The following is a 16641-nucleotide window of genomic DNA, read 5'->3' as shown; positions in this document are numbered from 1 at the left end:
ATTTTTCTACCAGAGTCTTTAAATAATTTAGATCAATTACCTAGATACAATTATCTTTATCTTTAGAATTAATTACTTCTAGATTACTAAATTTATCAAATGTTTTTTTTTTTTTTTTCATTTTAGATATTTTATGTTCACTTACTAGTTGATTTCTTTCATTTGTAATGTTTTGAGATTAGATTAAGTTAGATCCTCTCATGCTTTTTATGTTAGGTAACTATTTTAGGTTTTTTGAATTTATTAATTATTTCTATTTTATTTATTTTAGAGTCTTTCAGTTTTCCAGATACTTTAAAGGCTCTGAGGTTATATTAGGTTAGATACTTTAGGATACAGGTTAGTTGAGTTCCTTCAGATTTTTGTATTATTATTCTAATACTCTAGATTCGTTAATTATTTTAGTCTCAATTTTCTAGAAACTTTAACTTTAAGGTTAGGTTGAGGTAAAATATGTAATGGTTAGATATTTTAGATTAGTGTTTTTTATAGGTTTATTAATTTCAGTTCTTTTTATGTTAATGTGATTATAGATTAGTAAAATTTTTTGTATTTTCTGTTATTATTTTTCTAAATTCGTTATATATTTCTGAATCATTCAATTTTCCAAAAACTTCAACTTCTCTAAGGTTGGATGTCAGTTAACTTCTTTGGGTTTTAAAGTCTTTTATAGATACTTTAAATTGTCTAAGGCTCTTTAGTTATCTTTCAAATTTTTTAGTCTCTTTATACTTCTTAAGTTTTTTGAATTCCCTTTAATACTTTTTTACTGGATTGTTTAATTTAATTAGTATATTTGAATTATCTAGGTGGAATTATCTTGAACTACTTCACTACTAGATTTTTTAGTTGAGTTTTTCAAATTCTTGATTCTTCAGATTTGCTTATTAGTTGATTTCTTTGCTTTATAATTCTTTAAAATTAAATTATATTAAATTAAAACCTCTTATGATTTTTATGTGTTAGTTAACTATTTTATGTTTTTTGTATTTTCTTCAATTATTTCTATTTTATTTATTTTAAAGTATTCCAATTTTTTAAATACTTTAACATCTCTGAGGTTAGGTTAGATTAAGTTAGAAAATTTAGATTATTTCATGCATTTCATAGGTTAGTTAAATTCTTTCGATTTTTTGTATTTTCTTCTATTATTTTTCTAAATTTGTTATATATTTCAATTTTCTAGGTTAGATTAGGTTATGTAATAATTTAGTCCTTCTAATACTTGTCTTCTAAATTCCTTAAATATTTTAGAGTCTCTCAATTTTATAGATACTTTAAATTGTCTAAAACTTTTTATACACGGCTTATCTCTCCGTTTTTTGTATTTTTCTTCTACTATTTCTCTTCTAGAACTATTAAATTTAAAGTCTTTCAATTTTCTATATTCATTAAATTCCCTGAAGTAAGATTATATTAGATACCTTAGATTTTTTCATACTTTTTATATGTTAGTTAATTCTGAGCTTATTTTTTAGGTTCTTTATATTGTTTCTATAGTTTCCATATGTACTCCAGATTTTTTTGGTTATTCAAATTTTTTAGGGTCTTTTATTCTTAATTTTTTTGTTCCTATTTTTAATTATGAAGTTCTTCATCACATAGCTTAACTCCTATAAGGAATAATTAAATAAATTATGTATGAATCACTCTTATTTCATTCCTCTTCCCTATATTTTTTTTAAGTGACCCTCATCCTCTCTGGAATACTACCAGACCCATTGATATTAATTTTCGGGTGCGTTGTCCGCCTCTCGAGCCCCGGCCGTATAAATTTCGCGTAATGACTGATTTAAAGTAGCAATTGTTGGGAATTACGGTCGACAAACCGGCCCGTTCTAAAAACCGGGGACGGCTAATTGCAAAAAATCGGAATGGAACGCGCGTAAATCATCCCCGGACTTAATTTAAACTTAAATAAGATGCTTTTAACTAATGAAAGGTTTGCTTGCATAATTATACTTTATTAGCGCGATGTTTATCTCATATGGAGGGGCACTTAACAAATTGCCGGAGCTCGCGACGTATTATATTCTTTGTTGTCGCTGGTAATTAGGTAATTATGGTTTTGCAACTTATAATGATTAAATTCTTGGAATATTTCGATGTGGTTTTGCTAAGGAGTGAATGTTAATCATAATTAATCTTATTATGTTATTTGAATTGAATAAGAACAATGATAAAAGTCAAAAAACTATATTTTTGATTTGTTGATCTAAAAATATATCAAAATTGTATGAAAGAAGTTACATACCATGTTTATTATTGATTATAAATTAAGACTATAAAACTTTATTCGTTTGAATTTAATGTAAGAAAGCAACATTACTTTCCTAATATATATCTACCATTCAATGTAATAAATCTATAATGATACAGCAGCATAGTTTCTTGGAATTTCTTTTCTTTCTCGGCCTCTTTTATACACCACTGAATATTTTCTAAAACTATAGATTTTTCAGATATTTTAGTTTTAATATTTGAATAAAATACACATTAAACATAATCAGGAGTACCATTTTCTAAATTATACAAAAAATATGAAAATCTTAATAGATTATTTAAATTTCTTCATTATTAGACGTATTTTAGGTACTTCCAAGTTTTGTTCACCTTATATCGAAAATCTTGTTGGAAATGGTAAAAAAAATACTGTGAAAGTTACAGCTCTTAATATTAATATTAAAAGGTGCCGCATCGTAAATTTTAATTTCCGTTTAAATAACACGGGAACGGTGTTCTCTTGGATTTTGAAATTTTTTAACTCTCGTTGGGGATAATATTTCAAAATGATCAAAACAGATGTTTATAGAAAATTTAACGCTCCACAAAAATTGTCTCTTACAGTTTTTTGATATATTCATTTTTTCAAAAGTTATTTAACATTAAAGTTGGATTGATTTAAAATTTTGATATTTTTCTCATTTCCTGACTCAACCATCAACTTTATGGGAAAATTTTATATGATATTTTTTGTAGAGAATTCAATTTCCTATAATTTGTCTCCGAAAAACTTTTTGATATTTTTTACAGATCATAAGTTACCTGCTGAAAACTAAAAATTTTATTAAATAAATGTTACTTTACTGCTTAAAATTAAGCATTTTATTTAAATAAATAGATTTTTACTACAGAAATTGATTGTTTATTATAATCAAAGTAGTATATTGTTACTACAATTTGGCAATTTTTTTCTGTATTCACTTATAACTAGCAATAAGTATTATAATTGTTCTTCATTTTTCGTGAAACACTTATTGTATTGTTCAATCAATGCAACACCACGCTCCACCACATCATTTACGACCGTTAATTTCGTAAAAAATTGCACACATTCTTCAAAACTTTCATCACTAGCCCAAGAATTTACATCTTTCATCAAAAAACTGTAAGAGACATTTTTTGTAAAGCGTTAAATTTTCTATAAAAATCTGTTTTGATCATTTTGAAATATTATCTCCAACGAGAGTTAAAAAACTTCAAAATCCAAGAGAACACTGTTCCCGTGTTATTTAAATGGGAAATTAAAATTTACGATGCGACACCTCTTAATATTAATATTAAGAGCTGTAACTTTCACAGTATTTTTTACCATTTCCAACAAGATTTTCGATATAAATAAGAAAAAAAAAATGTCGATTTTGACACTCTATATCTTGGAAATAAAACAATTTCAAAGTTAATTAAAATTAATTGATTATTTTATTTGATAATTTATTGGCTTTATATCAAAAGTCGATAACAAAAAAGGCCACAAAATGCAACTAGTAAATGTGAGAGATGTTTGTTGTTAGTAATCGTGTATTTGATCTACCAAATGGCATTTTGTGAGTCATCGGATTATAAATCGTGCTCGACGGAACCGAAAAAAGGCTAGGATATTTGGTTTTCAGCTGCAGTCGCACGAACAAAACGTGAACATTGTGCAAACGCACCGAGTCGAGCGTTCCCATCGGTTATATAATAAATTCGCACGACAATTGATATTTATTTTTTACGTGTTGCCGACTGGAAAATTCCGAATCAATCGTCACTCCGAAACCGGCCACAATGCAGCGTCAATAGAGTAGAATAATTTTGCCCGCCATTGTTGTGCAAATGAAGCTTTTATTAGTGCTTCCTGGTAGCTGCGTGCCGACTCGTCATGAGCTAAGATAATTTATTTCCCGTAACCAATGAATCACGTAGAACGTGGCACGGTAGATCGAAGCGAACGACCGCGTTGGATTAACATGTACACTTTATCTTGCCTTTTTATCGCTTCCTGCTGGAATCTGTTATGAGAGATTGAGTTATAGTTATGATAACGGGGGCGCCCCGTGCGAGATTTCGTTCGCGACGGCGACGCGTGAATTCCGACGGAATAGAGAACGGACGGCATCGATAATGTAATGGGAGTTGATTATCGGGAAAATCGCCATCCCTCGTTACACGCCACGATATTTTTACCTGCACCGTTCATAATTGATGGAACGCTTGCCAAGCCAAGTGTTTCATTTCTTATTCATCGATAAATTGTTCTGTTTTCCTTCCATTCCGTTATTCCTATGCCACATTTTTTATTTCGCCCACAATTATTAATAACATTGTACGAAGCATTGTTACCAAATTGTTTCACGTTCCTCCGCCGGTAAGTACGATGAATTATACAGCAGTAATGCGCTTAAAGTTATGAAATTTTAATTTAATTCAAATAAAATGAGTCACTTCATATTTTGCCAGAAACAGCAAAAGTTATAAATGTAATTCTTAGTTAGGCTTCCTTTCCGTTTCCTGAACAGCGGCAGGATTTATGTTTGCAGGAGCGTCCCGTTCGCCGTCGCACTCTGGCGTAAATTTAAGAGATTTTCAGAAGTAATTATAAACCACCATATCATTAGATTTATCCTGCCCTCGGGTAGCTCGAGTCTTTTAAAAATGCATTTAAGTTTACCCACAACCATTTATTTGTATGTATTTTTATTTAATACATCTCTTGTTGGCTTTTACTTGGCTAATGGTACTGTTTCTTATGCCACCTGTTTTTATTGATAACTTACTTTTTGGTTACTTTTTGCTACACTGACATTTTTTCCACTCTGTTCTAATAATCACAATCAAGGAATCAATTTAACAAACTACTTTATAAATATTTATTATTATAGAATACTTAAAGTGAAAACACTCCTGAAACTTTTTATTTATAGATGAAATTGTTTTTTTTTTTTTCATGAAACTAAAATATACTACTAAAAATTATATTTAGTAGACGGATAATGAATAAATTTTAATAAGATTTATATTGTCTTTTATTTAGTTTTTTTTTAATTAAAAATCACTCTGTATATATTTTAAATGTATTTTATTAATTAATATACTACATAACATCTAGAAAATGTCCAAATGAGCTAAAACGTCCCAACGTATATAAACTTATATACCCCTTTCAAAAACACAAACTGTTACAAATAAAAAAGTTATTTAGGATGTTTCCATCTTAAATGTATCACCCAATATATGGTAATTTTACCATTTTAAAATTATTTTATTAACTAATATACTAATCAATCTTTTAACATCTAGAAAACCTCTAAAAAAGTCAAAATCAGTTAGTGTCCCCACATATTTAGTATACACTGTGTCACTAAATAATTGGAACAAATTTTACACGTATACCCTTTTTAAAAAAGGCAAAACATTAGAAATAAAAAAATACAATAGTGTTTTCATATTAAATGGGTCACTCAGTATACATAGTAATTAGAAATTAATTTTATCATTTAAAAATTATTTTTTACGTAATATGTTAATATGTGTTAGAAATGTAAAAAAAAGTAAAAATAAGCTAGAATATTTCTACCTTCATAGTATACAATGTGTCACTAAATAAATGTTTCAAATTTTAAGAATATATACTGTATATATGGTAATTACAAATTAATTTTACCATTATCGTATTAATTAATATAATAATCAGTTTTTTAAAGAGTCAAAATCAATTAGTGTCTCACCTATATAATATACAGTGTGTTAACAAATAAATGTAACAAATTTTAAGGACTCCTCTTTAAAAATGTCAAAACGTTACAAACAAACAAATATATAATAGTGTGCCCATCTTAAATGGGTCACCTAGTATAGATGGTAATTAGAAATAAATTTTATTATTTTAATATTATCTTTTTACTTAATATATTAATAATTTTTTAACGTCTAGAAAATTAAAAAAAAAAAATAAACTAGAATGTTTCAACCTTTAAAGTTACTAAATAAGTATATCAAATTTTAAGCATACATACTGAATACATGATAATTACAAATTAATTTTAATATAATATCAATCAATCAATTTTTTAACGTCTAGAAAACCGCTAAAAAAAGTCAAAATCAATTAGTGTTCCAACCTATATAATATACAATGTGTCGACAAATAAGTGCAATAAATTTTTATCACATATACCTCAATGGCAAAACGTTACGAATAAAAAAATTACAATAGTGTTTCCCTCTTAAATGACTCACTCAGTATCTTGTTACTTAAAATACTAATAAATTTTTTAACATCTAGAAAATTTATAAAAAAAGTAAAAGTAAGCTAGAATGTTTCAACCTATATAGAATATAGTGTGCCAACAAATAAGAGCAATAAATTTTTAGCACGTACATCTCTTTTAAAAAAGGCGTTTCAAACAGTATACAAAATTAATTAAAAAAATTACTATTTTAAAATTGTCTTCAATCAATTAACATATTTTTCAATTGTTTAATATCTAGAAAATATAAAAAATCAAAATAAAGTAATATCCTAACCTCTATAATGTACATATAGAGGTCATAAAACAAGATTTTACTCACGTATACCTTTTGCAAAAATGTCTTACATCTTAAATGGGTCACTCAATGTATATAGTATTAATTTTATTGAAATCATTTTTATATCTAAAAATTTCCTATATAAGTTTAAAGAACAGCAAAACATAAAAAAAGGACAAATGGCACTGAAGCGAAACTTATCTAATCGCCTTAAAGGGGGAAGAATTTATTTGAGATAATGAATAAGTAGAGTATAATTCGTGTTTAATATAATCACAATACAGTTAACCAGGCGCAAAACAAGGTCTTAAAAACGCCTCACGCACGAGCGAATGTGAATAAAAGAGATGAGTTTATGGAGCCGGGGGAGAAGAAGCAGCGGTACCGTGGAGAGACCGCATAAAAGTCTGCCCTCTCTTGAATAGCGGATTACGATCACAGTGGTACGATTTGCGGACGAGGTCGGATTAGCGTATTTATTGTTACGACTGCTCCGATATCCGATCCGGATTGCGAAAACGGGGACCGGCTAAACAATAAGTTACCGTGTAACTTTTACTTTCTTGCGCCGCCTGGAATTTTAACGGGGACCAAGAGACTGTTTACATAATTTCGAAATCTCCATTTCATCTTTTTATGACGGCCTTAGATGTAATAAACCCAATATTTGGACGTGGATTGAGACGAACGCCGAAACGTGCCAGTTTAGTTCAATGGGGTCACATCGAATGGAAGTTCATTTTTAATATTTAACCCTGTTCATTTCTTAGTTGCTTTTTATCCCAATAAGGGTTTATTTTGGAACACCTCAATTATCATTAATAATCTTATCGTAATTCTTATGACGATGATTGTCAATTTATAAGTCAAAATATTACAAATCCATATAAAAATGTTTAAAATTAACTAAAAAATTGACTTTTTTCAAATTTCAAAAAATTCTCCAATGGCCGGATTTGATCGAATCGGACTCTATTTTTCAGGATCATCTTTATTTCTGATGAACTTTCAAGAAAACAATTAGACAACAATTTGTCTACAAAAATTTTTAATATTACCAAAGATGTATTCTATTGATCAACTTTAAAAACATCTAACTCTTCTGCTATTAAAACTACAATATTTTCATTACCACTGCATATGCCCCTGTATATGCATCAAGAATGTTCCCTGAGGATATACAAACCTTGTATAATATTTTAAATAAGCAAAATTATACTTGTTATATTATAGATTCTACTTTATTTTACATGTTACAAATGTCACTTTAACCAAATGAACAAACCAACAGTCTGACGTTGAAACGAAATTATTGATCATAATAATTGCATAAAGGTGTTTCAAATGTTTATGCTAATTAAGTTTAGTCAGGCTCGCCAAATTGTCAAATAATTACGTGGGATTTTAATGAAATCATATGTATCATTTAATATTTGACAAAACCTACCTATACCATTCATTTATCGAACATGTTCATTAATTACAAAATTTTCAAGTCTATTTGTGGCTGTTGTTATAACAATTTCTAATCTAGATCATTATTTAGATTGAAAATGTTATTGTCCTAAGTTACTTTCAATTCAAAGGAGGTTTTTTCACTCCAGAACATGGTTACCCTTCGAATATTATCACCTAATCAACCCTTGTCTAAAATTGAATCTGGCAACGTTTCAGCCAGACAAATCGCAATTAATTTCAAGACACCATCGACACAATTAGCATGTTTATGGCGTGATACGACGGCACTCGCTCCGAGGATCAACACGAGACCACCAAAATCGCAGATCCGGATTGATATTAATCACTCGGGCCGCATAATGTTGACCCACTGTAATTGTTCACGAGGTTCGGGGAATTAAAACGCTGACGAACATGTAGGCGCGAGGAGGGGTTGCGAAGGGTCTTTCTCATTGTTTGCTTTCTTTGCAGATGCACAGCCTGAGGAGGCTAATGCAGGGAGATGCCAAACATCCCAAAGCGCCATTGGGAAACAATTTTAGACCGCCGCAGCCGCTTCATCACCGACCAGTGAGGACAAATATTGACTTCAATGTTAAGCAGCGTGCTGATGTAAGTATTTCGTCGCTCTCCGTTCTCTTTGGCTGTTTGTCCACGGAATTGGGATTAAATTTTCGCGTCGAAATGTCAAAGCCAATTGTGCTAATCGCCTTTTAAATGAATTTCTGACTGGCTGCCACCATAAGCGGGGATTGACTGGTGAATAAACAGTTGAGGTTTCACACCAAAGGAGATTTTGATGGTTTTTCCTTAGTTAGCACCTACAGCGAATTACTAATTAAAATAGTATAAGTAACTTTCTTAAAGCAAAGGACGTCAGTTGCAGTATTTCCATTAAACTAAACACCGGTACAAACACGTTATTCAATTTGTTGCGGTGAATAATTTAAATCCTCACACACAAGATTGTATTTTCATAATATTAAAGATAATGTGGCCCTTCCTAACTCAGACAAAAGAGGTAGATAATGAAATAGCAAATTACTTTGAACTGAACGCAGCGCCTTGAGCGAACCAGCTCATCTAATATGACATGCAAAATATGAATCCATTTCAGGACATGATTATAAAATAACATTTTTACAATTATCCATTTCCCTTTTTTCGCTCTATTTAGTTACGGCTGGCTACATCAATGCAAATGTGAACTCAAATTACAGCTTCATGATGTGATGATTATTTTTTAAATAAATAACTCTAATTATTACGCGATTAATTATTGGACATTCCCTTGAAATTAATTAATATGCACTGAATACATTACAAACACCAATATATTGTAATTAACTGCAGCTTACTCCACGGCTTAGGACCACAATAGCCGATGTGACTTGTTAACTTCGAACCTAATTATAAGCTGTAGTAAAATTAATAATAATAATTAAATTGATGTACTATCTAATATTAATTATCGACGTCAACAATAAAGCATTAATCTATTAATGGGTAGGTATATAATTTGCAACCTTTAACTATTTTAAACATTGCTGGTGTTTCAACAATCAAATATTAAAATACCCTTCTAAAATCAATTTCCACATTCTGTTGTTTTTAGTACCGGTTTATATTAACAAATGGTTAATTTATGTTAGCTTAGGTTATATTAGATTCGATAAAATAGGTTAGGTGACATAAACGAAATTTGGTTGTGTTATGTAAAAATATCTAAAATTAAGTTTTTAAATTGTATAATATAAGTACTATTCCTTTTTTTCCCAGTTAATATTATTAATACATTAAATCATGTACTTAAGTTTCTAATATACAATTATCTTACCAAAAAATTGTTACAGTATGTAAGTAATACAGCCTCAAATCAACATAAATGGAATGGAAGATTAAATTACACAATCCTAAATTAGTTAAGTTAGTTTAGGCTAGATGTTGTAAAATTAGACTGAGTTACGTTATATTAATTAAATTATATTATTTTGTCATACAAAATTATTCTTCTAAAATCATTCATTATTTATTACAAAATGTATTTAGTACAATATTTTGCTTCTACTTTTAGTACTAGTATACATTATGGTACTTAGGTAAAGTTAGATTACATTTTTTTTTATTACAATATGTAGATACTGTAGTTTTTATTTCAATTTACATTAATGGAAAATAGAACATTAGGTTAAGTTAGTTAGGTTAGATTAGGCTATGTTTTGTTTGTATTATTGTACAAAATACAAATTTATATGAAGGAAAAATAAAAATTACTTAATATTAGGTTAATTTAATTAATAATTATCCTTAAAATAATTTTTTCTATTTCAATATGTGCTTATTTTAGCTTCTACTTTTGTATTAGTATACGTGTATGGAAACTTACAATTCATTAGGATAAGTTAGGTTAAATTAGGTCAAGTTAGATGAGGTTAGATTAGGTTAATATTAATGAAATTGCCTTAGTTATTTAGTTGTAACTCACTAAATTAATTTAGATTACATTAGATTACGTAAATTTATGTTTATTCTCCTACTATATACCTTTTTATTGGAATGGAAGCTTAAATTACATTAGATTAGCTTATATAATGTAAGATTAGATTAAGTTAAGCTATATTGGGTTAGGTTAGGTTAGGTTAGTAAAATTAGAGTTGTTTTTGCTTCTTCTTTTGTACTAAATGAATGGAAACTAAAAATTTGTTAGGTTAGGTTAGGTCGAATTAGATTAGGTTATTATTAACAAAATATTTAATTGCATTAGATAGAATTGGTTAGAACTAGGTTTAGGTTAGTAATATAAATTTAAACTAATTTATTCTAATATGTATCTACGTTTTTATTAAAAATTCACGTTAATAGGAGGTTAAATTACATTAGATTAGGTTATGTAAAGTAAGATTACATTAGGTTAAGTTATATTGGGTTAGGTTAGGTTAGTAAAATAGAGTTATGATATAAAATTATCCTTCTAAATTATTTTTTTATATTTGAGTATATACTTATTTTTACTTCTAGTTTTGCATCAGTATAAGTGAATGGAAACTAAATATTCGTTAGGTTAGATCGAATTAGATGGGTTAATATTAACGGAACATTAAATTGCATTAGTTAGAATTAATTAGAACTTAGATTAAGTTAGTAATATAAATTTAAACTTCTAAAAACAGTTTTCTTCTTCTAATATGTATGTACGTTTTTATTATAAATTTACGTTAACGGAGGGTTAATTTACATTAGATTAGGTTATGTCATGTAAGATTAAATTAGGTTAAATTGAGTGGAGTTGAGACTGGGTTAATAAAATTAGGTTTTGTTGTTATATAAAATTATCCTTCTAGGACCATTTTTCGCATGACTATATACAATATCCAGTATATGTTGATGGGTGGTTAAAATTAGTTAGGTTAGGTTAGGTCAAGTTAGATAATGTTGTCTAAATAAAGTTAGATTAGTTACATTACTTATTTCAACCGTTTCTTATTATAAAACAATGACGAAAACTTATTACTTAAAGAAAAAACAGTTGAAAAGGTTAAGCATAATTAGAAAAATCTGATAATGGCCTATAGATGCACAAAAACAGGAAATTGGAGCAATTTTCCACAAACCGATCACGAATCGACGAATGATTATAGCCAACATTCAAAATAGATAAAAACATGAATAATAAAAGTTCCAATTACGCGGTATTCTAAAAATATAATCCGACGGCATTACAACACAACGACGACATGAAACGATTTCGAGTGGGATGACTTTTGAAAACCAACGTCCGGGAATACGGCGCTCCGCACTGCATTAACTGCGATTATTGAAATTGATTTGACATTTCCAGATTAAAAGTTCTGCCCGCTATTCACGAACAAATCGCTAGTTTTGTATCATGGGCCGGGGTGAAGAATTAATAACGCGTGAACCAACAACTAGTCGGCCTCTTTTATTAGAGGTACACACCTCAAAACACTTTTATAAAATAATAGTGATATTGTAATTATTAATATTATTTTCTACTAACAATGGGTGTGTGGTAAAAGTATCTTTATGAATGCAGCTCCAAAGAGCCTCCTCAATTCTCTTTTATTAGAGATACACGTTTCAAAACTTTCTTATAAGGTATTGTAAAATATTATTATTAATATTATTTTCTACTAACAATGGGTATGTCGTAAAAGTATCTTGATGAATGCCTCTCCAGTCCGTAGCTTCAGCCATTTGGACTCATTATACAGAATAACCAGACGAGTTAAGTTTATTAAGAGAATGATATTACGAAGAACATTTAATTATGAACGCAACAAGGAGGCGAACAATGTTGGTAAGTTAATGTGACAGTTTGAGGGTTGGAAGACGAGTTGCATACATGTGCATAATAAGTTGTTTGTTGTGGTAATAGTAATGTTTAGACAGCTGGCTTACCATGATTTACGATAATCTTATTGTCGAGTAACAAGCGCGATTATGCGAGCTTGATAACGCAAGACGCGATTAATATATTGCCGTGTAAACTGCCGCCATAATATAATGCCGGCTCGTCAATAATTATTACAGTCTTCATCAAACCGTATCTACGATCCGCAGACTTCAAACACATAGCTAAGTCGGTGTTACGTTTATGGCCAGCATCCATCAAAGTGGCCTTAGCAAATATTGAGCGGGAATTCGGTGGAGGGTTGAATAAATACGCAAACACTGTTCGGGCCAATAATCCATGCGGATATAGTTCAGGATGTTAAATATTAAGATTATTAAAATATTTACCTGCTACAGCATTTTACATTAAAATTTAGATGTTACATTAATTTTGCTTAGGTTATGCTAAGATAAATTTGTTTAATGATTTGTAATTGATTGAATAAAATTTTGACATTATTTGATCCTAATGTAAGAAATAAATTGGAAATTAGAAATTAAGTTTCTCAAATATTGTCAAAGGGAATTACACAAAGAATATTACCAAATATGAAAATCATAAACATGATTAAGTTATATTAAATTAATGATCATTGAATAACAGATTAACGTGTATGTAAGTACGTAATCTAAGAAATAAATGTAGCAAATTACAAAAAACTTGTGTCAAATTTATTATAATAAAAAGTTATAAAAAACTTATTAATATTTGACAATAATCTATAAAAATAAATTGGAATAAAAATGACATTAAACTGAGTATAAATAAAATAGATAACATTAAGACAGCTTATATTTTAAGCAACATTAAAAATTAAAAATATTTATATATTTATAAAAACGGCGCCATCAGTTTATTTATAATTAAAGGTTGTGCTAAAAGTATTCAACATGACACTGTTAAATAAGAAAGCCATTATGTTAAATAATAATTCACAGGAAGAAATTTGTTAATAAAATATTTTGTATTCTTCCAATTGAAGTATTAGATTAAGTAATAAAATATTACTTTGTTGTTAAAAAAGTATTGTATTATTATACAGTATCAAAAATGATGAACGTGTCTACTCGCGTATTGAGACGGAACATCAATACCCCTTTGTAAACAAAAAAGAAAGATATACATGCAATTATGTGGGCGGGCCGGACTGACTGGAGGGGATCATTTGGTTTTGCTGCGTTTAGCATGCAGTTCGTCTCCGCAGACGAGACGGTGTCTTTGAACACTTTATTTAATTGTTTTTAGTTTTTTTATTTATGCATTTATTTATTTTATTTAATTTTTGGGATACATTTTTATTTTGAAAAAAGAAGTTTATTTTTAGAATACTTATTTTTGTTTTTGATATACCTAACCTACGGATATGGAGAGTTACTAAATGCATTCGCAAATTTATATTGTGCGCAAGCGCGCACTAGCACGGCGCATTTTCTCTTAGAGTGGGGATTCCTACTACCGGGCAAAATTTTACTCTCTTTGTCGTGCATCCATCTCTTACAATATCTAGACACGGAGAGTATTTTTCGTACTGTATATAAGTAGTACGTACGTATATACACAATATAATTTTTAAGAAATTCAATATTTTATATAAAATCTGTAATTTAACGACACTATCAATTTATTTATATTTAAAGATAGTATTATAAGTATTCAACATAAATAAAACTATTAAATGATAAAGTTTTGTTACATAATAATTCCCAGAGTGTTAATTTAAATTTTTCTACAAACACCAACTTTTTTATATTGATATCGAAAGGTTATATTAATTTATCTTAAATTATTTAAATTTACTTAAGAAACTTCTGTGGTTATTAAAAAGTAACTAAATTATTATTATTATTATTATTAACAATATTATATACAGTATGAAAAGTGTTTGATCCATCTGAATCTTGAGAGAGATATCTTGTACGAGAGACAATCGGTCTCCCAGACAGAGTTATACTGTCTCTGTCGTCCATGATGTATTTCTCTACATTCAGACGGGTCAAATTCTTTTCCTACTGTATATAGGTCGTATAAATACAAAAACCAGCGTAATTTTTAAAAAATATAACATTTTATATTGAAATTCAAATTTTAGATTAGTATAATTTAGCCTAGATTATCTGCAATTTTAAGAACTAATTAAATTTGGTAAAATGTTTATTATGTTTTCAATTGGAAATCTGATATTACTATTAGAATTGATATTAAGAGTATTATTTTTAACATTAAGTATCATAAATATATATAATATGTAACTTCACTCTGATAAAATAAAATCAGAATCATAAAATTATTTAAAATAATATAAAAAGAAAAAATAAGAAATTAATTATGAAAATAATGGGTTAGGTTATATTAGGTTAATGAATGAACTTCACTGTAGTAACACGGAATTATATTATTTTAGTTATAGAAAAATACAATTTAACCAATCAATAACTCATTAATATTACTAATTTTTCTTTTTAATTACATTTTTACTAAAAATCCAAAGGTTAACTTAGATTATTTAGATAAATTTACTCTAATTTAGCATATTTTATACTTCCAATTGAAAGTTTATTATTATTAAGTATTAATATGCATAAGTATCAATACATAGCAATATTTTTTTAAAAATATTATAATAATTTACTTTAGATTATCTACAATTTTAATTTAATTTATCTACAATTTTAAGTTACTAAAATATTTATTATGTATAAAACCTAGTATTATTATTAGAATTATTATTAAGAATCTTATTTTTATCATTAAGTAACGTAGGTATATGCAACATGTAACTTCACTATGATAATAAAATCATAATTATAAAAATATAGTGGTATAAATTACATTAACATAGATTAATGAATGAATGAACTTCACTGTGGTAATAACATAGAATTATTTTAATTATACAAAAATACAACTTAACCAATTAATAGTTCATTGACATTACTGATTTTTCTGTTTAATTACAACTTTTTTAATTAAAATCCAAAGATTAACTTAAATTATTTAGATAAACTTAGTACAAAATATGCTATTATTTTGTACTTGTACCAATAAAAAATTTATTATTATGTATTATACTATATATATATATATATATATATATATATATATATATATATTATATATATATATATATTTTATATATATATATATATATACGTAGTACGTTTTTTATATAAATATTATAATAATTTAGGTTGGGTTAATTTAGTTCAAATTGTCTGGACTAATTTAACCAACTAGTTACTAATTAAAAGTTACTAAAATATTTAATGTTTTCCTATTAAAAAACTAGTAATATTATTATTACAAAATTGATATTATGATGTTCAGTCTCTGATATGTTTGGCTTAAATATCAAAAATTTGTGAATTATTAAATAGTGCTGTTCATTAAAAGTCGATAAACAATTTTATAAATGATATTTGATTGGTAAACAAACGCTTAAACTAAATAATTGATGAATTCACATGAACATTTTATAGGTCGTTAGACATTTGCTTTTCTCAAATGTGAAATTACCTGTATGTTCGGGCTTGACGATATTATTATATTAGTGTTGCTCATTCAATTGTATTGTTAATTAATGACCAATAAATCAATTCTACTTGGGAATTATTTGCACGTCAATGATTGATTATTCGAATTAACAGCGCTAGAGATTCCGTATTTTGCAAATTCCAATTACCATATAATATGAATCGGTGATTAAATTACTTTACATAACATAAATATTTATACTATTATGTATGCAAAAATCAACGCATCTACCTTTAACCCAAAATCGTTTAAAAAATTCAAATCTTTTTATGATGATTGCAACGAAATTATTATTCGACTTGTGGTTACAGCTAATTTTTTTATATAATCAGCACTGAAACCATACACAGACCACAATTGATTAACTAACTGACTGACGATCAAATTTGTGCGCCGCTATGACAACAATACCATACTAATGTATTACCTTGACGGGAATTGTAAGC

At 27.8% G+C, this 16641-nt stretch overlaps 1 protein-coding gene across 1 annotated transcript in view; it reads left to right on the top strand.

Annotated features, from left to right (window-relative positions):
* The window catches only part of LOC109595441 (carbonic anhydrase-related protein 10), a 171738-nt gene that overhangs the window by 154052 nt on the left and 1045 nt on the right, over positions 1-16641 (top strand). The window contains exon 9 of the mRNA XM_020010789.2: positions 8722-8862. Coding sequence (XP_019866348.1) covers positions 8722-8862 — 141 coding nt within the window. The remainder of the gene's footprint in view (positions 1-8721; positions 8863-16641) is intronic.

This window comes from Aethina tumida, chromosome 7 (assembly GCF_024364675.1).
Source record: "Aethina tumida isolate Nest 87 chromosome 7, icAetTumi1.1, whole genome shotgun sequence".
NCBI classification, from domain to species: Eukaryota; Metazoa; Arthropoda; class Insecta; order Coleoptera; family Nitidulidae; genus Aethina; species Aethina tumida.
The sequence above is the reverse complement of the archived record's forward strand: the minus strand, read 5'-3'. Positions and strand labels throughout refer to the sequence as shown.